Source organism: Mastigoproctus giganteus, chromosome 13 (assembly GCF_048544385.1).
Source record: "Mastigoproctus giganteus isolate SK-2022 chromosome 13, ASM4854438v1, whole genome shotgun sequence".
In the NCBI taxonomy this organism is placed as follows: domain Eukaryota; kingdom Metazoa; phylum Arthropoda; class Arachnida; order Uropygi; family Thelyphonidae; genus Mastigoproctus; species Mastigoproctus giganteus.
Window position 1 is genome coordinate 120,535,297 of NC_143587.1, and position 24,405 is coordinate 120,559,701.

Below are 24,405 nucleotides of genomic sequence, written 5' to 3' on the forward strand. Positions count from 1 at the left end.
TAGGGATTCTTCATGCATTAAGAATCTGCAGATAAAGGAACCACTAGGTGACAGTGATCACAGTGTGCTGAAGTGGGATTTACTCAAAGAGGTAACTACCATCAGGAGTAAAGGGGAGGGTTTTTGCTTTCGTAAAGGCGACTACGATGGTCTGAGACAGTATTTAAATTCTATACAGTGGGACCAACTGATGATGTTACCAACAGCAAACTCAAAATGGGAAGCATTCAAAGAACTTATCTTGGGAGCTACTAGGCTTTACATACCAACTAAGAAATATTGTTCAAGGTTTAGGCCTAAATGGATGTCAGATGAACTAATGAGACATATGGCGGAGAAGAAAAATGCATGGGATACATATAAATTAATGGGTGACTTGGAAGCCTATGATAGATATAAGCTGGTCTCTAACCAAGTTACAAAGGAGATTAAGCAGGCAAAGATAGATTATGAGAAATCCTTGGCAAAGGATGAAAGAAAAACAGAAAAGAGGTCTTTACCTATGTAAACTCTAAAAGGTAAGGGATGAATCAGATTGGTCCACTGGATATTGATGGTTGAACTGTTGATGATCCTGCTCAGGTGGCTAACAAACTAAATGAGTATTTTGCATCTACATTCACCCATGAGGAGTTATTCAGGAAGGGGAATGCCAGAAGTGAAGTAAACTCTGGCAGTGAGCTAGATGATTTTGTAATAACTGAGGAAAGTGGAGGAGAAATTGTTGAGGATAAACATAAAAAAAGGCACCCGGCGTGGATGTGATCTATCCAGTTATATTAAAGGAGGCAGCAAAGGAAGTAAACAAACCCTTAGCCATAATTGTGAGACGCGCCTCCGTAGCCAGGTGGGAAGGAGCAGCGGTGCGTTAGCACACGCTTCTTGATTAGACCGGGGTTCGAGCCCGTCACCACCAAATATGGAGGATGCGGAAAGGTCAGGGAATGACCACCGCATATCCCGGAGCAATATGGCCTTAGTTGCTAATGCTCCTAAAAACCAAATAACAACAAATAACAACAATAATTATGAGAGCTTCCCTGATCTCAGGGGAGGTGCCAATGGACTGGAGATGTGCAAATGTGACCCCAATTCACAAAGGAGGATCAAAGGCTGACACAAGTAATTGTAGACCTGTGAGTTTAACTTCTGTTCCAGGAAAATTAATGGAGGCACTGGGTAAAGAAGCACCGCAGGATCATCTAGACAAGACTTCAGTTATAGCTCGGACACAGCATGGTTTTGTTAAGGGAAAGTTTTGCCTGACCAATTTGATTGGATACTATGATGCAGTCACAAAAGAACTGGATGCACAGAATAAATTTGATATTATATATTTGGATCTTAGAAAGGCTTTTGATACTGTTGCACATGGAAGACTGCTGCACAAATTGGAGCAGTGTGGCATTGGAGGCAAATTGCTGCTATGGATAAAGGGATGGTTGAGGGGGAGAAGACAGAGAGTGGTAATCAATGAACACTGCTCATCGTGGACTAATGTTATTAGTGCAGTCCCTCAGGGTTCAGTGTTGGGTCTATTGTTGTTTTCTGTATTTATAAATGATATTGATGATGATATATCAAGCTTAATGTCCAAGTTTGCAGACGATACAAAGGTTGGCAGGGTTGTTAAGGACCCTACTGACGCTATGCTGCTGCAACAGGATCTGGAAAGATTGAGCAGATGGGCTGATAGGTGGAGTTTAACATAGACAAATGTAAAGTACTACTTATGGGAAACAGTAACCCCACAGCAACGTATCAACTCTGTGGTACTACACTGACACTGGTAGAGAATGAAAAGGACCTGGGGGTAATTGTGCAAGGAGATATGAATTTCTCTGACAGTGCAGATGAGCTGCAAGAGTAGCTCGTGGTGTCTTGTCAATAATATACAGGAATTTTTCTAGCAGGGATAAGGAGGTGATTATTCCCTTGTATAAGGCAATGGTTAGGCCACACCTTGAGCACTGTATACAGGTCTGGAGTCCTCATTTCAAGAAGGATGTAGAGCTGCTGGAACGAGTACAGAGAAGGGCAACAAGATTAGTGAATGGAATAGAATGTTGCTCTTACGAAGAAAGGTTTTAAGTTTTGCAAATTATAGTGTCTGGCGACTAGGCACCGGCGTGGTGATCTGATAGAGGTGTACAAAATCCTGAATGGTTTGAGCATGCTCAATGCCGATGGGGTTCTTCCTCTTGCTCTGAATAATCACCTGAGATGGCATAAATTGAAACTGAGGAAAGACAGATGTAGTATAGATGTGCGGAAATTTGCCTTTAGCCAGCGGGTAGTTGGTTGGTGGAACAGATTGCCATCCCTTGTTGTGGAAGTTGATAGCCTAAATAAATTTAAGGCTCAGCTGGACAGGTATTTCGAACGAACAGAGGGGTGAAATTGGAGTGGTTTTTTTTTTTTTTTTTAGCTGATGCTGCATAAGCTTGCTTTCTTGCATCATATGCCTCTACTAATGCTAATACTTCAGTGTCCAACATAATTATACAAGACTATTAATTGCAGAAACTCTCAAAATTAAATTACACGAGAATTCTCCTAATGTTTTCCAGCCATATCTAATGTCTGATTCGTGATCTTTTACGAGCATGCGCGAAAACAAATGATCCCTATTTAAGTTTCATGTTCATCCCTATTTGGTAATTTTCATTCTTGTGATCACGGCATACAGTCGAAAAGCATTGTCAGCTTCAGGAAGGAAAATCGTTTTGCAATTTTTTTGTTAAATTAATTTTTACTTGATTTTTAATTGCGTTTAAATTGATTTTTAATTGCGTTTAAATTGATTTTTAATTGTATTTAATTGATTTTTGACTATAATGTAAGTTTTTTGATTTTTTAAATTGTTTTTGTTTTTTTATTTCTGGAGAGTATCATATGAAAGCCTTCTACGTATCATATTGAGGTAAACTTCTCTTATTCTTTTATAAATATTGATATCAATGTAGAATGTGTTGAGCATTAGAGCTCTGGTCCATACTATCTAATTCTTTTTTTTTTACACCTGTTGTCATCAAATGGATGAAATAAATTGCATGGATGGAATAAATTACAATCAGGATTAACTCATTTAGACTACTAGTCTCCCTCTCCACATTGAAACTAGACTTAAAAAAAAAAAAAAAAAAAGGTTTAAAAAATGTGTAGCTAATTTTATTGTTATTTGTATGTATAATGCATGGATAGAAGTTACATTCATTTTGAACACATTAAAGTTGGTTTTAGCTCCTGGACTTAGGAATTGGCTAGAGGAATCCATTTTTTTCATTCTTAAGATTTTCTTTACTAACAGTTCATATCCATCTTTTGTATTAGTAAGTTTGTTAATAACATGGCTGTAAAGGAAATAGATACTAATTTTTTTTTGTGCTTCATTATTTATTTTATAGAGAGGAAGAAGGAATACTAGATTACCAAAATATTTACAAGGTTTGATGGGAGAAGCAAATTTATGTTTTGCTCGCGGCGACAAAGAAGATGCTATAAAAATGTGCTTAGAAATTATTCGGCAAGGTATGACTGAAATATTATGTTATCATTTTGCAACTCAACTCACTTTTCTTGATTATGCTGTGGTGGCTCATAAATATTTTAGAAATTACTGTTGCGAGGGTAATTTAACAGGAATTTTTTCAATGTTACAGCATAGTTTAACAGGGAAGTTTAGCCACATTAATCATAAATTACAGAGATATTGTTTACATTACTTATTGATTGACATATGTATGGTCTTTTCTGATCCCCATGCAACTGTTGGGTTATAGAAATCTGGATGTGTGATTCAAGCAAAACAGTATCATAGCTAAAAAATTTACTTTTACAGAAATCAACAGTAACTCAATCTTCTGAATTATATATAAAATAAAATAAAAAAATTAAGAAAATTTTTATGACATTAATATACTAAAATGTAAAAAAAATTATACTACAGGAACTCCCCGACTTACGTAATACTCAACTTATGGAAATTCGATTTTATGTAAGTTTTTGTCGGCCAGTGCAAACTTAAAAAAATCAGGGAAATGTATTTTGCACCCTGTAGGAATTAATGGAGGTATCATGAAAATATTGTAATGTGAACCCAATAACACATTGTTTTTTTTTTTTTTTTATGTAATTCGTTCCAAGTTTTTGGAAGTTGAAAATTTCACTATATTACTAATATTTCACTATATTTATAATGGAAATTGCACTACCCTTTCATTGTTATTATATGTTCCCATTAAAGAATCAGTTTTGCACACCTTTTTTATATTTTTCTAAGGTACGTTTCTGGATGTCACGACCATAAAACAATAAAAATAATTTGCATTTTTTGGTTTATTGGACTTTTCTGTTAGTGAATCTTATTATAAATGGGTAGTTTGTTTGTTATTTGGTTTTTAGGAGCATTAGCAACTAAGGCCATATTGCTCCGGGGATATGCAGTGGTCATTCTCTGACCTTTCCGCATCGTCTGTATTTGGTAGTCACGAGCTCAAACCCCGGTCTAATCAAGAAGCATGTGCTACGCACTACTGCTCCTGCCCACCTAGCTACGGAGGCACCAAACGGGTAGTAAACTCTATCTTCTTGCATTTGTGATATTGAGGCAGAGTTAGGTGGGTCGGAAAACTGCTACCTTGGGGGTATACACAGACTAAAAGGTTAACAGTGGGTGCAGGCAGAGGCAAAAATGATTCTTGCACTGCTTTGATTAGAATGAGCAGCAGCCTGGAAAGCAAGATAATGGAGATTTCCAGGACCGTTGGGAGTCGTAGTGGAACAAGTAAATACATGGGCTGTGTTAGGGTAACCAAGAGTAGAATCAGGTGCATGTATACTTGCATGTACACCAATGCTAGGAGTATAGTTAATAAATTTGATGAGCTTGAAGTGCTAGTCAAGACATCAAATGCAGATATTGTTGGGATATCAGACATGTGGTGTCAGACAGATATAAGCAGTGCAGAATTGGAATTTGGGGAGTAATGTGTACAGGAAGGGAGGAGGGGTTATGCTGTTATTTAAGAAACACATAAAATCTAAGGAAGTGCATCTAATGGATGTTGGTGGACAATACAATGTCGAGTCTGTTTGGTGTGAACACTGGGAAAGGAAAAATGAGAGTAGGTATTTGTTATAGGCCTAATGAATTTGATGAGTGAGTTAGTTAGTTAGTTATTTGGTTTTTAGGAGCATTAGCAACTAGGGCCATATTGCTCCGGGATATGCAGTGGTCATTCCCTGATCTTTCCGCATCCTCCGTATTTGGTGGTGACTGGCTCGAACCCTGGTCTAATCAAGAAGCGTGTGCTATGCACTGCTGCTCCTTCCCACCTGGCTACGGAGGCACCTAATCTGATGAGTATAATGAGCAATTGTGCAGAGAAATAGAGTGGGCCAGTAAATCAGAATGTCTTATAATGGGAGATTTTAACTTTCCAGATATTAACTGGAACATGTGGGTTGGTCACTCGCACACTAGCAAGACTTTTGTGGATTTATAGGATAACTGTTTCTACAGCAACATGTTCGAGAGGTAACCAGAGGGAGTAATAATCTTGATTTGATTATCAGTAGTGATTATTCATGCATTAAGAATTTGCAGATAAAAGAACCACTGGAAGACAGTGACCACAATGTACTGATGTGGGAATTACTTAAAGATGTAATTACCATCGAGGCTAAAGGGAAGGGCTTTTGCTTTCGTAAAATTGGCTACAGAGGTCTCAGACAGTTTTTAAATTCTGTACGGGTATGTTCGTGTCGGACGGCACCTGGGATTTCTCCCATCTCAGTGGGATGATGATGTTACCAATGTTGAATTCTAAATGACATTGAATTCTAAATGGGAAGCCTTCAGGGACTTAATTTTGGAGGCTGCTAGGCTTTTCATTCCAACTAAGAAATACTGTTCAAGGTTTAGGCCTAAATGGATGTCAGATGAATTAATGAGGCTCGTTGTTGTTATTTGGTTTTTAGGAGCATTAGCAACTAAGGCCATATTGCTCCGAGTATATGCGGTGGGCATTCCCTGACCTTTCGGCATCCTCCGTATTTCGTGGTCACAGGCTCGAACCCCAGTCTAATCAAGATGCGTGTGCTATGCACTGCTGCTCCTGGCTACGGAGGCACCATGAGGCTCGTACCAGAGAAGAAAAATGTATGGGTTACATATAAAGTATCAGGTGACACAGAAGCTTATGGCAGGTATAAACTAGTCTGTAATCAAATCACAAAGGAGATTAGGCAGGCGAAGGTAGATTATTAGAAATCTTTGGCAAAGGATGCAAAGAAAAACAGCAACGAGTTTACGTATGTAAACTCTAGAAGGAAAGGAATGAATCAGATTGGACCACTTAACATAGATGGGTTGACTATTGATGATCATGCTCAGGTAGCTGATAAACTGAAATGAGTATTTTGCATCTACATTCACACATGAGTACTTATTCAATGAGGGTAGTGCCAGAAGTTTATCAAATACTAACAGCGAGCTAAGTGATTTTGTAATAACTGAGAGCAAAGTGGAGGAAAAATTGTTGAAGTGAAACATAAGGAAGGCACCTTATGTATCCAGTTATATTAAAGGGATCTATCTAGTTATATTAAAGGTGGCAGCAAAGGAAGTAAGCAAACCGTTAGCCATAATTATGAGAGCTTCCTTGGACTGGAGGTGTGCAAATGTATCACCAATTCACAAAGGGGGGTTCAAAAGGTGACTCGAGTAACTATAGACCTGTTAAACCTGTGTTTAACAGGTCTATAGTTAGACCTGTGTTCCGGGGAAATAATGGAATCACTGGTTAAAGAAGCATTGCAGGATCATCTAGACAAGACTGCAATAATAGTTAAGACACAGCATGGGTTTGTTAAAGGGAGGTCTTGTCTGACGAATTTGATTGGATACTATGATGTGGTCACAAAGGAACTGAATGCCAAAAATAATTTTGATATCATATACTTGGATTTCAGGAAATCTTTTGATGCTGTTGCACATGAAAGACTGCTGTACAAATTTGAGAGGCGTGGCATTAAGGGTAGGTTGCTACAAATGGATAAAGGGATGGTTGAGTGGAAGACGACAGAGAGTGATAATTAATGGACACTGCTCTTTGTGGACAAATGTTATTAGTGGAGTTCCCCAGGGTTCGATGTTGGGCCCATTTTTGTTTTGTATATTTATCAATGATATTGATGAAGGTATATCGGGTTTAATGTCCAAGTTTGCAGATGATACAAAGGTTGGCAGAGTTGTTAAGGACACTAATGACAGTACACTGCTGCAACAGGATCTAGAAAAGTTGAGCGGATGGGCTGAGACGTGGCAAATGAAGTTTAACATTGACAAATGTACAGTACTACATATAGGAAGCAGAAACCCCAGAGTGACGCATCAACTCTGTGGTACTACACTGACAGTGGTAGAGAACGAAAAGGACCTGGGGTAATTGTGCAGGCAGATATGAAGTTTTCTGAGCAGTGCAGACAAGCTGTTGGGGCGAGTCATGAAGTCTTGTCAATGATATATAGGAATTTTGTTAGCAGGGACAGGGAGGTGATTATCCTGTTATACAAGGCAGTGGTCAGACCACACTTAGGGTACTGTGTACAGGCCGGAAGGCCTAATTTTAGGAAGGATGTAGAGTTGCCAGAACGAGTACAAAGAAGGGCAACAAGATTGGTGAGGGGAACAAAGGGTTGCTCTTAGCAAGAAGGGCTTAAGTTCTGCAAATTGCAGCGCTTGGAGAGTAGGCACCTGCAAGGTGATCTGATTGAGGTGTATAAGGCCTTGAATGGGTTGAGCAAGCTGAATGCTGATGGGATTCTTTCTCTTGCTCAGACTAAGAACCTGAGGGGGCACAGTTTCAAATTGAGGAAAGATAGTTGTAGAATAGATGTGCGGAAATTTGCCTTTAGCCAGCGAGTAGTTGATTGGTGGAACAGACTTCCATCTTTTGTTGTGGAAGCTAAAATGCCTAAATAAATTTAAGGCTGAGCTGGACAGGCATTTGGAACGAATGGAGGTGTGAGATGGGAGGGTTTTTTTTTTTTGCTGATGCTGCATAAGCTTGCGTTTTTGCATCGTATGCCTCTACTAATGATAATGCTAATTTACTGCTGTTATTTCTATTATATGACTATCTTATACAAGGTGTTTCTAAAGTATTGGCCAAAAATTCTGGAATGTATTGAAGGGTCCAAAATAAGGGGACAAGAGTATTAAAGATTCTAAAGATTCCTTTAAATGCTTTATTTCTTAATTATTGCATATGTAAGTTATTTGCAACAGTCATTTGTCATCTTGTCTCTGATCCCAGGAACAGAGGTGTGAATATGCCAAAAACAGTATTATATTCTTTCAATTGTGTTCTTTTGAGAATTCACTGTGTTTCTTTGGTGCATTCTTCAGTGACTGCCGTAATTTGTACTCCTTTCAACTGACAATGCAGTCATTGATTTGAACAGACTGGGCTTAGCAACACAAGTTCTGAGACTAGTTTCATCATTATCATTTCTGGGATCCTTGGGATGTAATCATCAAATTGCAAGGCTTGCATGAGTTGGTGATCAATTAATTAGACCATGTATTTTTCTAGTGACTGACCAGTCAATATTACAGACACTTTTTAGATGTTTCGCCAGGACTGCTTTAAGATATTTCACCCCTCCACAAGATGTTGATAGGTTGCATTATCGAAATGTGGAAGTTGCTGGTATTTAAAAAGTTACAACCCATGTTCAAGTGCAAGGATGTTACTTTGAACAATTATTTTAAAGTCGTGTAACCCATAAAAATTATGGGTTATGTTTTATGGCTTTTTTTTTCAAAAGGTTAATATAAAGTTTAATTCAGAAATAAATCATTTTTTTGAACAAACATTTATACGAATTTATCCTATTTTGTACTCTAGAATACATCCTAGAATTTTTTGTACATATTTATGAAAAAACTTGTATTGGAATGAAAATACTTCATTATAATGAATTATTGGTGGGGGAGAAGGATAAGATATAAATATATATCAGTGAGGTTACAGAGACCATCTGAAGTAAGGGAATAGACCGTGCAGGCCTCAAAAGCTATTGGTGTTATTCCATCTCAAACTGAATAAATCCTCAACTTATGTTTTCTAGAAATGATTAATTGTTTAACTGAATCAGCTGTCTATTATATATATATGCTCTAATCTGATTCTTCTATTTCAAAATGATTTTCACAGTTAGCAGGAGGGAGGAGATCTCTCCTGCTAACTGTGAATGTCTGTGATGGTGAAAACTTAAGATCCCAGTCTCTTCTGTTGGTTTTTTATGAACACTTGATGAATGTGAAAACATTCTTGTATACATTAAGAATATACTCAGCTCTAGGTTAAATGACACCAGTAATTTCTTGAAGTTTGCGCTCTATGTACTCTTGTTTCGGTTGTTACCTTTAGCCACACCTTGAATAGACTTGTACATTGTTTCTGTTCCAATTTAAGAAATATTTTCAGGTTTTCCAGCCAGACTAGTTGTCATGCATTATCCAGGTTTCATATTCTATAAATAAATATATAAAATATATATAAAGGTTCATATATATATATCAACCATAAATTAAATGCCAGCTTTCTATATATCCTCCCTTATAACCTTATTTTCACATACGTTTTTACTTTGGCTGTCTAAGGTTTTTTTCCCCTTTATATTTATTAATTTTACTATGCAATGGCATATACTTTATCTTAAGATCAGAGGACATGTATTGTCATCTTGTTGTGCAAATCTGGTAATTGACACTTGATGAGGTCTGGAGACCTCGTTTTAAGAAGGATGTAGAGCTGCTGGAATCAGTACAGAGAAGAGAAACGAGATTGGTGAGGGGAACAAAAGGTTGCTCTTACCAAGAAAGTTTTAAGTTCTGAAAATTGCAGCTTCTGGTGACCTGATTGAGGTGTATTAGGCCTTGCATGGTTTCAGCAAGCTGTGCTCATGGCATTCTTCCCCTTTCTCAGATTATGCACTTGAGGGGGCATAAAAATTCAAAATGAGGAAAGACAATTGTACAATAGATTTGCAGAAATTGCCTTTAGCCACTGAGTGGTTGATTGCTGGCATAAACATTCATCTGTCGTGAAAGTTTATAGCTTAAATAAATTCAAGGAAGAACTGGACAGACTTTTGGAGTGAATGGATCGGTGAAATGGGAATTTTTTTTTTTCTTTTGGCTGATGCTGTATAAGCTTGCTTTTTTGCCTCATGCCTCTACTAATGCTAATCACTTCTTTAGCTACTGACTCCATTATTTTCCCCATCACAAAATCAAACTTACAGATTTGTCCTTTCAAAGGGTGACTTGTGGTGACCCAGTTCACTCATTGAACCACTCTTGTAAATTGGAGATACATTTGCACATTTCCATTCTGTAGGGACTTCCCCTGATTCTGCGGATGCTCTCATTATTTTAGCTAAAGGTTTAACTGCCTCTTTTGTTGTCTTTCTTTTAATATAATTGGATAAATTCCATTAGAATCAGGCATTTTGTTCTCTTCTAGATGTGGGCAGTTTCCCTTCATTTTGACTGTTATAAAATAATTTAACTTCCAATCAGCATTAAGATTGACATTCTTGCTAGTTTTATTTACACTCTTAGCCAAAACTTCTCATAATTCACCTTAGTATGCTTAACCACCTGTGTAACTTTAATTACAGACTTGATTTTACTTGCTATAGTTCTCATGTCCTCTTACAGTCTTTTAATCATCCCATGCCTTTTTCTTAGTCACTATGCTTACCATGGTCTAAACCTGTGTAGCTATTAAACTTGCTAACAAATCTAAAAATTTGTTTTAAACATCGTATGCAATATTGTGGCCCCGGGTGCCAAGCGTTTCCGTGGCCAAGCGATTCTCGTGCGATTGAAAAGCGTTTTTCTCTAAGCGACTAGGTTCTCTTTTGTTTTCTCCCTTGATTATTAAACTTTTCAGTTAAGTAGCCCTTCTTTCTTAAAAGCACTAAGAAAAGAGCCCAGAAGAAGGAAAGAACCTTTTTCTTTAATTTAATTCATCTTACTAACTGTACTAACCTAAATGCTTGGCCACAAGCGGCACTGCTCCTGCCTCCCCGTGGCGGGGCCGGTAATCTGGCCGGTAAACATATACCCCCAGGGCCAAAAGGAGCTAACATGGATACGAATAGTTATCCACCTTTAGAGCCATCAAGCTCAAGGTCAGAAATTCCTGACAACGACCGTGACACCAACAACCCCAAAAGGCTTAGAAGGGAACCTCAATACCATAATGAATTACCAAATTTCTTGGTGATTCATTCTTTATCCTCCCAACCTATAGGAAAATTATCACCATTCTTGATTCAAAAATATTTGGAATCAATTACTGGATCACCAAAAATGGTGAAAAGACTACAATCCGGAGATCTCCTCATTGAAACTGCCACCGCTAAACATTCTGAGCGGCTCTTAAACACAACATCATTTTGTGGGCTCACAGTATCAATTACCCCACACAGAACCTTAAATTCATCAAAGGGTGTAATCAGTGAGTGGGACCTAATTACAGTCTCCGAAGAAGAGCTATTTCAAGAACTAAGTAGTCAAAAAGTTACAAACGTGAAACGGATTATGACTAAAAAAGATGGAAATCTCACTCCAACGAGATCCATCATTTTAACATTCAGTACGCCAGACTTACCATCCTCAATTAAAGCTGGCTATTTGAATTGTCGTATTAGACCATATATCCCGAATCCTGTTCGTTCGCTGCTTCAAATGCCAGAAATACGGGCATTCGCAGCAGGCATGTAGAGGTGAGGCCATATGTCCCATCTGTGGCTCAAAAGAGCACACTCAAGCAGATTGCTCAGTCAAAACCTCTGTTTGTCCAAATTGCAAAGAAAGCCACCCAGCTTTTTCCAAAACATGTGAGCTATGGATTACAGGAAAGAAAATTCAAAAATACAAAATAGAAAATAAAGTCACCTTTCCTGAGGCACATAGACAAGTTATGTCAACCCTGCCTAGTAGTCGTCCCTATGCAGCTCGCACTCGGAACTTCGTTTCTGCTGCAGCTCAAACAGAAGTATCAGTTCCACCTAACACCTCTCTAGCGAACTGGCTCAAATCTACGCTTTCAACCTCAGAAAAAGAAAATACTCCAAAAAGAACTAGCGAAGCCATAAATACTCCAGTCAGCATTCCTACTCATGCCCCATCAGTCCCAGTTGGAAAAGAACAACAACAATTAAAATCTGAATCAGTCTCTAAAAAAACGGAATCTCCCTCCAAACGCATGGATGTAGATGAGTTGCTAGACAATGAGGAACCTATTCTAGAACTCCATGAAGATGACACCATGGATACTGGACGCCCCACTTTCTCAAAAAAGGACCGGAAAAAATGTCCCACGTACAGAAAACAGTCAGATGAATCACCCTCAGGTAAACCTAAATAATGAATAAGATCATACAATGGAATTGCAGAGGACTAAGCACTCATTCTGATGACTTAAGAGATTTAATAGCTCAATTTAATCCCATAGGTGTATGCCTACAGGAAACATTCTTGTCACCCCAAGTTTTGCCAAAATTTTCAAGTTATACCATTTACAGACGAGATAGGAACTCAGTATCACCTGCACGTGGAGGAGTTGCTATTCTTGTTAACGCTAACATACCATCCAGGCCGATCCAATTGAGAACTACCCTAGAAGCTGTGGCAGCTCGCCTTCCAGTTGGTACGTCATTTACCATTGTTTCCATTTATATTCCGCCATCTGCACCACTTCTGCTTTCAGAACTTGACAACCTCATTGCACAACTCCCAACTCCAATTTGTCTTCTTGGTGACTTTAATGGACACCATCCATTGTGGGGATCGGCCATAATGGATATAAGAGGCAAATTGATGGAGGAATTCATGCATAATAATGATCTTAATTTATTAAATTCTGGATCTCCTACCTACATCCACTTAGCAACCAGATCTGCTTCCGCACTAGACTTGTCAATTTGTTCTCCATCCATATTTCCAATCATGACATGGTCGGTATTAACCGATCCCTTCAACAGTGATTGCTTTCCAATTATTTGCTCGCTACAAACAGGGGTAACTTCAAATCCTGACCAACGATCCACTTGGCAGTTTAAAAAGGCAAACTGGGGTGGCTATTCTGCCCAGGTACACTTAGACAGATTTTGTTCAAAGACAACATATTGATGATGTAAACACTTACATAACCAATCAGATTCTGACTGCAGCTAAGGCCTCCATTCCAAAATCCACACCATATCGAAAACACAGAAATCACTGGTGGAATACAGATTGTTTAATTGCCAAACAGGAAAAAAACCGCGCCTGGAATCATTTCCGCAAGTATCCCACCACTAGTAACCTAATTGCTTTTAAAAGACTAAAAGCAAAAGCTAGACAAGTTAGGCGGAAAGCGAAACGAGATTCGTGGATTGTTTTTGCCTCTACCATTACCAAAGACACGGACACACAAGTCATCTGGAAAAGAATACAGGCACTAAATGGCAAATTTGTTCAGCTGCCCTCTCCGATACTTCATTGGAAAGGGAAAGACATTTCTACTCCCGAAGAAGTTGCAAATGCATTAGCAGAATCATTTGCAAAAATCTCAGCTTCTGCCACCTATGCTTCCACCTTCCAGAACATCAAAGCAGGTGCAGAACGGTATAAAATTAACTTCTCCACGCGCCGCTCATTCCCATACAACCAACCGTTTACATTAATAGAACTTCAAGAATCATTAAACAGATCTTCCAATAGTGCTGCAGGTCCAGATGGAGTTGATTACATTATGTTAAAGCATTTACTTGGAGAAGACTTGAGAACCATATTAATTTTTTACAATCGGATCTTCTCTGAAAATGCATATCCAACTTCATGGCGCCATTCGTTCATTATCGCCTTACCAAAACCAGGAAAAAATCCTTCCTGTGTTGAAAACTACAGGCCAATATCTCTTACGAGTTGCATGGGAAAAATTTTCGAAAGAATGGTTCATACTAGGCTCACTTACATCCTGGAGTCAGAAAATCTCCTTCCAGATCACCAGTATGGCTTTCGAAAAAATAGATCAACCCTAGATGTGCTCATTAAAGCCGAGTCTCATATCCGAAATGCCTTTGTCATGAAACAACACCTACTCATGGTCAATTTAGACCTTGAAAAGGCATTTGATACTACATGGCGGCATGGTATTATTACGGACCTTTACCATCTGGGGCTTAGGGGTCATTTGCCAGAAATAATTCAGAATTTCCTGCAATTGCGCTCTTTTCAAGTCCGATACAAAAACGTCCTCTCTACATCTCACATTCAGGAAGAGGGAGTCCCGCAGGGATCAATACTCAGTCCAACACTGTTTTCAATCCGAGTTAGCAGCATGACACGAGATATCCCAAAAACTGTTCAAACTTATATGTATGCAGATGATCTTACCATTTCCTGTCAATCTCAAAGTATGAATACCATTGAACGGCAGCTACAACTTGCCATAACCAAAATAGAATCCTGGACTTCACGGAACAGTTACAGACTGTCAGAAAAGAAATGCACTGTCACTCACTTTTGCAAGAAGCGAGCTCTCCATCCTGGACCTGAATTAAAAATAAACAATACTCCAATCCCTCTCGTTAATACCGTTAAATTTCTTGGACTACTATTAGACCGCAAACTAAATTTCCAAGCTCACATCACTTATTTGAGAACTTCTTGTTTAAAGCATTTGAATATACTTCGTTCGGTATCATCTATGTCATGGGGAGCTGATCGGTGTACTTTGCTGCATCTTTATAGAAGTTTAATCCGTTCACGGCTAGATTATGGTTGTCCAGTGTATGACTCTGCCAGGAGCACTACTTTAAAACGGCTAAATATGATCCATCACAGTGCTCTGAGGACTGCATTGGGAGCTTTCAGGACTTCTCCGATCCAAAGTCTATATATTGAAGCGCATGAATCTCCATTACACCTGCATAGAAAAACACTACTGCTTCACTACGCTGCTAAGATCCAGAGTCTACCATCGCACCCAAGTTGGGAGTATCTCTGTAATACTCATTGGGATGTCTTCTATGAGAGCAAGCCAAATGAAAATAGACCCGCCTCTCTCAGGATCAAAGAGCTTGTTCAGACTTGGAATGTCGATTTAAATGAAATCTTCCAAGACACTACTACACCTGTTGCTCCTTGGACATATGTGTCTATCTCTCAAGATACATACTTCCTCCAGTGGGGGAAAAATATACCTTCCTGCAATATCAGACAGTTACATTCAGCTCATGCTATGAACAACCATGCCTGTAAAATTTATACGGATGGTTCAAAAACTGAGAGTATGGTAGGTGCTGCGGCAGTTTTTTCTTTATGTACAATTTCAGCCACACTACCTCTTGCTTGCAGCGTCTTCACAGCTGAATTATATGCCATTACGTTAGCGCTTAGTAAGATAATTGAGCTTTCCATCTCATCTGCCATAATTTACACAGATTCTCTTAGTGCTATCTCTGCCATAAGGAAGAATTCCTCCATTTCTCACCTTACATTGAAACAGATTCATTCCCAGCTATTTGCTTGCAGTGTGTCCAATCAGTCAATTAGTTTTTGCTGGATCCCTGGCCATTCAGGCATTCCGGGAAATGAAAGTGCCGACTTTGCCGCTAAACATCCTCAACCCGCTCTCTCACAACATCCTCAGGTTCCTTTCTCTGATTTTAGGTCTGTCATACGCAAAGCCTGCTACAATAAATGGTCACAGACCTGGAAAAGTGACCCTAGCAATAAACTTTACCAGATAAAAGAAGATCCAAAGCTGTGGCTGTCTGGCTTCCGAAGAAACAGACGAGAGGAAGTTGTACTGGCAAGACTCAGAATTGGACACACTCACCATACTCATCTCTTTCTATTATTGGGTGAAAGCCCACCACAGTGCCCATCCTGTCAGACGCAACTTACAGTCCGTCATTTCCTGGTTGATTGTCCCTTACATTCAATCATCCAGTCAAACACATTTCAGTCTCTCTCTAAATTGAATATATCACCTGATTTATCTCGCATCTTAGGAAATGAAGCAAATATTGAAGAACTTTTATTATATCTAAAACATATTAGTTTGTACAGAGGCATATATTGTAATTTCTCTAAAAATATGCTTTTTGTCAATTACCGGTGAAGAGACACAATTTGGCCTTAGTAGCCCTTGTGTCGTTAAACAGAACAACAACAAACAACATGCAATATTGTTGAGTTAAATTAAATTAGTTCTGGAAGTATGAAAATACTTCCAGAACTAATTTAAAATGTTTTTTTTTTACTCTGATCAAATTTCAATTGCTTATCTTTTACTTTGATGGTGAATAAGCTCCTGGGTTACTGGAATCACTGTGGCGCCTCCGTAACCAGGTGGGCAGGAGCAGCAGTGCACATGCTTCTTGATTAGACCGGGGTTTGAGCCTGTGACCACCAAATATGGAGAATGCGGAAAGGTCAGGGAATGACCACTGCATATCCCCGGAGCAATATGGCCTTAGTTGCTAATGCTCCTAAAAATCAAAACAACAACATCAAATCATTGTGATCCAGTATGTATTATGTAGTCCCTGTATTGTATATATAATTTCTTTTTCTCTCTTTCTTTCTCTTTCTCTCACAGCACCTACTGCTTATGAGCCATTCCAGACTTTGGGTATTCTCTATGAAGAAATTGATGACTTGGATAAAGCTTTACAGGTATTTATTTTTTTCACAACGTAACCTCAATTCTTTTGTAGACCTGTTTATTCTTTTAGTGCAGTGATCAGAATAAGCAGCCTTGATCTAAAGAAGTAAATCTTTAAATTTTAAATTATTAGGCACAGTTTAAGTAAGCTGATTCTTACACAAAAACTAGTTTCATTTCAGATAAACAGAAATGCAGATTGTGGTTTTATAAATTTGTTTTTGTCTCAGTATTAATATGTTTATGTTAAAATAGTATTTTTTAATTATATCTTTTAGATCACACTGTTGTATGAAGCATAAGCTGGAATTATATATATCGAGAAAGAGTGTGTAGAGTGCTATTCAAGCATATACTAGCAGCTACATGCGTGCATGCCATTTGAGAGGTCTGATAAACAACTTCATCTGTTTATCTCAGTTGCAGACTATAATTTCATGGGAAATGGGATTCTAAGAGAAGTAATAGGAGCAATTATCTGTCAAGACATAACCATGATAAAAAATTAAACAAGAACTTTTGATAACTTTGAGTTAGTTTGTTCCATGTTCTTGAAAAGCAGAGCACCGATCCATTTGCACCTTATTTAATTGCTTACCATATATACCAAGGATATGAGCAGAACTATTCACGTGGCTGATCAGGATACCAACTATTAGTAACAAGGGATCCTAACATGCAAGAGTCCAGACACAAACTATGTAAAAAGATCTAAATGAAACTGTGCAAGTCTTGAACCTAATACAGCTCAGAACTCTATTGACCAAGGAGAGAATAGGGACCATAGGCTTGGCATCATTTTTCATAATCTGTCTGGAATAAAACATAGCTTTAATAAACTCTGCTCTGACCATGACTCCATATCTATAGAAGACCAACTCCTCCCTCCTGACAACTGCTGTTTTCCCCATACACTTTGTGAAACTAGAGTCATAATGAGATGTGTAATCGCCTGTAATTGGGTAACTTGTGTGTGAAGGAAATAAAAGACAACAATCCTGATAATGTAGAAGTCATCTCATAATAAAGTGTTTTCGTATTTTTAGGCATTTCACTACTTCCTTAGAGTAACAAAAGACATAAGTATCAAAACACTCACCTGGTTTAATGTCCAGACTAAACAGCCTTTTCTGAAGAAGCAAAAGATATATAAAAAAATGACAGAGAAGGAAGCTGCCAAGAGGCCTCTGAATTATAAGACAGAGCAAGCCAACTTTTTCAAATCAAAAAGGCAACAGTCTACCAAAAAGTACACAAGGTATTAACCATTTCTCAAGCAGGTTCTGGACTGTATGGATGTGACTGAGTGAATTCTTTTGAAGTTTGTAAAAATTGAAAAGCTAAGCACATATATAAATGCCTTTAAATATTAATTTTTTATTTTGACTTTTTTAGCTGAATATTATAGTGGAATTATTGTCAAAAATAAAATCATAACTTCATAAAATAAAAAATTAAAATTTATTTCTTTTAGGTTGTAAAAAAATTTAAAAATTTGTTGCTACTTTTTTTTTTTTTTTTACAGTAATATCCCTTGTGTTTATATATGTATTATTTGATTGAGTTTCATGATCTTCTGGATCCAAATTCCAGAGAATATTTTAACTTTCAGCTTGAAAACCCATATCATTTGAAATCTTGTTAAAAGGGCTGCATACTCCTAATGCCAATTTATCATAAATTGGCATTAGGAGTATGCATAAATATAAAACTAGCATAAATATAAAAACATGTATATCATTTATAAACACAGATGACAGATAGCAGCATGTTTCTGTGGTTCAAAATGAATTTTTATACATTTGTAATTTGTTGATCTGCATTGATAGATGCTTGATAATGTATATATGAGGTGTGATTAGAAAGCTCAGAAGCTGATTTTTATATCTTGAAATTTTGGCATCATAGTGAAATACAGCATGTTTGATGACTCATCTAGAATGTGACACAGGAACTATCAGTAATGCATGAATCACCCATTTATCTGTGGTTAGTCTGAATTAGCCTACATTGCATGGAAGGTGCATTCATTTAAAATGATTGCTTTTATTAATCAGCAAATTTACATCAAACTGTTCATAATCTTCTGGATCCAAATTCCAGAGAATATTCCAACTTTCAGCTTGAAAACCCATATCATTTGAAATCTTGTTAAAAGGGAAAAATGCAACAAAAGCATATAAAATGTTAAAAAACAGCTTTTGGAGAAGATGCTATGCATCATTTGAAGACTTTACAGTCTGTAAAGTTGAGGGCTTGGTTGTCTGTTGAAGATTATTCTTGCTGTGGCCACCCTTCAATTCCAGAAACCAGTGATTAAAGTTGCTCCTGTTTATGATCTGATCAGGAGTAAATGATGCTTAACTAATCAAAGAGTTGCTAGTGAAATTGGTATTTCTTATGGCAAATCCTTGATTTATTTTAACATGACTTGAGAATGCAGTGCATTTCAGCCAAGTTTGTGCCTTGCATCCTCACTGATGATTATAGAGAGCAGTGAGTTTTACATCTCTAGATCTTTGTTAATGCACTACTGCTGACATATGCTGTTTCTTCCATCATTACTGATTGTGAATCATAAGTGTATGATTATGCCCTGGAAACAATGGCCCAGCTATCCCAGAGAAGACTCCGTCTTCTCCAAGGTTTAAAAAGAAAAAAATAAGAGAGGAGAAAAAGAAGAGACTTAATCAAATGTGAAGAACATACTTATATATATATATTTTTTTTTTATTCACAACGCATTGTTCATCATGAATTGCCCCTCATGATCAAAGACTGAGCAAGGAATACTACTAAACAATTCTACAGTAACTGCAACGTTACTGTAGAATTGTTTGCAGTGCTGTTCATTGAGAATGTGGGCTTCAGGGAATTAGCATTTGCATTGTGACATACTCCATCACAATGATCACACATCTCATACTCACTGGATTTTAGATAGCATATTCTCCCCCCAACACACCCCATTCAAGAGGGATTTAAAGGTCAAATATTTGTAACAATGGAAGAAATTATTAAGAATGTAACACAGGAAAAGCAATTCCAAAAAAAAAAGCCTATCAGGAATGCTTCCAAAGGGTGCAGAAGTATTGCAATCAATATTAATAAGATTACTTCAAAGATTTATCTAAATACTCAGTAAGCTTCTTCATTCAGTATTAGTACTGGCAAATGATGCACGGAAGCAAACATGTACATCATCAGCCAAAAAAAAAAAAAAATCACCCATGTCATTTGTCCATTCTCTACAATAATTTCTCTAATCATTCACTAAATTTGTTCATGCTACCCTTTTCCAGATGGAAGGTTGTTGCAACACTTGATTACTCTCTGGCTGAAAGCAAATTTTCATATATCTATCCTGTAACCTTCCTTTTTCAGTTTAAATTTATGTCCCCCTTTGTATATCTTCCAATTAATTCACTCATTCCATTTAAATCCTTAAATTCTTCAATCAGGCCTCCCCACAGGTGTCTGCAATATGCAGAACTGAAATCTTTCTTGATTTGGGAGCTGTGAATACTAGTATATATCCCCCCACTTCCTGTATACATAACCTCGCCATTTTTGCGCTACAAAAAATCAAAAATAAAATCACCTGTATACATTGTATTTGTTGTACAGGTGACCCCCGCTTAACGCTGATAATTCGTTCCATAAAACAGAGCGCTAAGTGAATCCGTGCTAAGCGAGCGCCGCATTCCCATAAGGTAACATATGTATTTGTGAGTTGCAGTCGGTGCCATAGAATATTTCCTAATCAATAATAAACAGAAGTGAAAAGATGCACAAATGTCTGTCAAAATATTTAATATTCAAATATTTGTACATATAAAATATTCTGCATTACATACGTATATAATTATGTGGTAACTACTTACGTATCAAAATTAAACTTACAATTCCAATTAAAATCATGAATTTAATTGATCTAAATTGATTTAATTTAATTGATGAATTTAATCATGAAAAATGTGTCGATTTTGGGTTGAACTTTGTCCCTCTTCCAAATAAACTAAATGGGGTATTAATTTTAAATCCCCCCCCCAGCGTTACCACCCAACAATAAAGTCACCCGATCCTTCGCCGCTTTGAAACCTGGCATGTTTTTTTCTTTTTTCAATATGAAACTTCTTTTAGGCATTCGTTTCCACAAAAGTCCTGCTTCATCTATGTTAAAAGCTTGTTGAGAAGTATAACACATAATACCCCCCTTCAATAATTTTAACAAGACCAGCCTTTACTAGTTTTAAATGGTTCCACATTTTTTTTTTTTTTAGGTAAGTTTTCTTCAGATCATCATATTGGCTAATCTCTCTCTCTCTCTCTCTCTCTTTTTTTTTTTTTTTTTTTTTGAATAATATTAACTGAATTCTGCATTGGATATTATCTTCAATAAAATTAGTTAAAGTCTTTACATTTCAATCCTAATAGCCAGCCTTGTCCTAGTTGCTTGCAGTGGAACAGCTATCTTTCCCGCTGCTACAATTAATTCTTTATTTTTTTTTTATAATTGTTCTTACAGTTAAACTTGCAAGTTCTAAATTATGGCACACATCCACTTGTCTTTGACCGGAATCGATTCGCTTCAAAACGTCTAATTTAATTTTCAAATTCAGTCTTTTTCTTACATTTATAGTCTTCGTACTGCACTCAGATGTTGTTGCTTTTTCATTCTTATCAGCCATTATTAATTCTTCGAAAATGTAACTGCGTTGGTTGCATTAATTATGATACAATGTTCAAGTAAACTGTCCGTTTCGCACGTTGTCTAATATGGTACTGAGTGATGACTAGACTTCGGATAAATGCATATAAAGCAAATATTACAAGCAATATACTTGATCATTTTTTAAAATGTTGATCTCGGAATTACGTAAGAAGTCACTGTACTGCAATTAAATTAGCGTGCGAGAAATTTTCACTGAGCGTGAGAAAATTTCTCAAGTCGGCGTGGGAAATGTTTTAATGCTGTTTTGCTATTCATTTTCAAGCTATCGACTCCATCAAACGAAACAATTTCATTAAATATGCCAAAAATGCAATCTGTAAAAGAGCGTTATAGTCAGATACGGGTTATAATATAAGAACAGCGTTATAGCGAATCAGCATAAAGCGAACCGCGTTATAACGGGGGCCTGCTGTATTCAAATTTTGCATCAGCTATGGCTGGGTGGCACTATGTTTTCAATTCCCTACAATTGATTAAGTCATAAAATCAATATTTAAATTTATCAAATTTATTTACTATATTTCTAGTATTAGTATACAAACACGAGGACCCCCTGCAACCTCCCATACCTTGTTTTGCAGGATGATATATGCCCCAATAGAAGCAGCATGAGAATAAATTTCACCTGCCGTTGTAATAACTAACATTAAACTATTAGTCTGTGTATTCCCCCCACCCCCCAAACTAGCAGTTTTTCAGACCAATCTAACACTGACTCAGTAGCATCAGCAAATATTATTCATCTTCTATCAAAGTGTATCTCATCCCTGTGAAAACAGTCCCTCCTCTAAACAAGCAAAGACGCCATGCTGAGAAAAATTCCATCTCCCGTGAGCTTTGCGCAGTCTCTCCAGGGCAGAATTGGTTGACATGGTTCTCATCATATACTCCTTCCTATGATAACTGGAGAAAATTCCAGAGACTTTCAGATTTAATTCTAACTTGTTCCTCAATGTTTTCCTCAATACTGCCCCATGCTGCTAAATACCTTAGATTGCCTATTCTTAATAGCATTAGTGTCTACATCGTCACCTTTTGTGCCCTTAAGAGATGATAATTATTCCACAACATCATTAACTTTTGCTCCTGGAAGACATGCCATGATTCTATTCCACCTATTCTTTTTGCACAGTATATTTTCCTTTTCTCTGAAAAATAGCCATTTGCTTTAGGACCAGCACTTTCTGTCTTTTGGGCTGCTGCTGCTGTTCTTATATTGTCTGATGGGCAAGTTTAGTTTCAGGCATTGGGCTGGGCAGTTGAGTGCTTGATGGGTTCTTTTACTGCTTTTATCGTGTTGTCCTGCCTTTATCCACTATACTCAGTCAGATTTTAATTGACACATATTGGATCTTAAAGATGATAACTTCCAGTGCAGGTAAAAACATCGATAGTTCCACTCATACAGGCTCATTTATTTGACTTCCAGTGTGCTGGAGGTGCCTTTGCTTAAGTGCTCAAGAGCAGGAGAATTTGTGGAAAGGTAAATAAAAAGTAATTTACGTTTAACCTGTTGTAGTCGATTTTGCCCCCCCCATTCCCCCGCCCACGCACAGACATGATATTTACTACTTAACACCATTCTGTTCACTTGGAAGTAGTTCACACTGCTTTCTGAGGTAGTTTTTCTCACAGTTTTTTTAATTAAAAATTTACGGAATCTATCAAATAGGGTAAAAATTATTCTCAAGGTGGCAGTACCTTGTATATCATTTCATACGACAAGTTCTTTGGGTTGAAATATTTAATTTGCATTGCCACAAAAGAAATGTGTCAGTCTGTCTTTGAATAACTTAAATCTGTAAAGAGTTTTTTTTTTTTCTTTCTCAGTCATGCACAGTGCAGGTTTTTATTCACTTTCAGCACAAACCCATTTTGTCAGCATTGAAATATCTTAGCACTTGTATCTGTGAAATGATACAAGTGATACCTTAATGAAAGCTTTTATTGCCTCTGGAAATGGTGCACACCTGTTTTGCACCAGAGACTAGCTTTAAGTTATGAAGTTGTAAGATGCATTTGATCATGAAGGCCTGAAAGCAAAGACTTTCAGAATCACTTATTTCACTCAGTTACAATAATTTATGTGATTCTTGATTTTTGATGTATTTGTATGCCTTCGAAGCTGGTGGTGGAATTTTTTGCTCAACAGATTCTTTTATCTCACTTACTGTTGTTACTGTGTTTACAGCTGACTTATTGTTGTCACAAATACCTTCAGTGATAAACTATCCACTAGAGTGCTTATGTTAATTTCGCCTCTTTCAAGATACCCAATTATCTCAAGCTTAACTTCTAGGCAGAATGCTTTTTCTCTTTTTTCATTAGAATGTCTTCGCCAGAAGTAATGTCTGCATAGTTGTTTTGCAATAGGCATAAATTTATATACTTATTTCGACAATTACGTACAGTACTGTACATGACATAAGAATACTGTTCTCTGTGCCAGCATAATGGTTTTTCCACTTACCATTCATTTGGAGAGATCTAGATATGAAGACAGAAAGGAAGTGCTCTTCATCATTAAAATCATTCTGGAGTTTTCAACCTGCACAACATTAAAATCAGCCCATGTGCATATTTGTACAGACATAGTGCACAACAAATTGTACCAACTGGAATACCATGAGAACTAGTGTACAATATCTTTTGTAGTTGATGTATCAAAAATTTTTGATAGTTACTTGTAGTATGCTTGTGTTCATCAATAAGAACATAAGCAAGCTAGAAATAAAAATTAAATTATGAAATAGTGCCTCAAGACTTGAACACAGTAACAAATATGGATGGTTGTGTACTGTATATACAGTTAATGTGCACTTTGGCAGAAGTTTCCATGCATCATTCAAATATTTAGGAAGCACTGATTATGCTAATTCATTGCTTTTATGCATGTTTTAATTTAAAAAAATTAAGATGTCATCATCT

The 24,405-nt window shown here is 37.2% G+C and overlaps 1 protein-coding gene across 2 annotated transcripts in view; it reads left to right on the forward strand.

Moving 5' to 3' along the window:
- The window catches only part of LOC150076406 (general transcription factor 3C polypeptide 3), a 327,130-nt gene that overhangs the window by 59,659 nt on the left and 243,066 nt on the right, over positions 1 to 24,405 (forward strand). For both annotated transcript variants that reach the window (XR_016547855.1, XM_090388164.1), the window contains exons 6-7: positions 3,408 to 3,531; positions 16,677 to 16,753. Coding sequence is in view for 1 of the 2 variants with exons in the window: in XM_090388164.1 (XP_090244290.1) it covers positions 3,408 to 3,531; positions 16,677 to 16,753 (201 nt within the window). In the remaining variant the exon portion in view is untranslated. The remainder of the gene's footprint in view (positions 1 to 3,407; positions 3,532 to 16,676; positions 16,754 to 24,405) is intronic.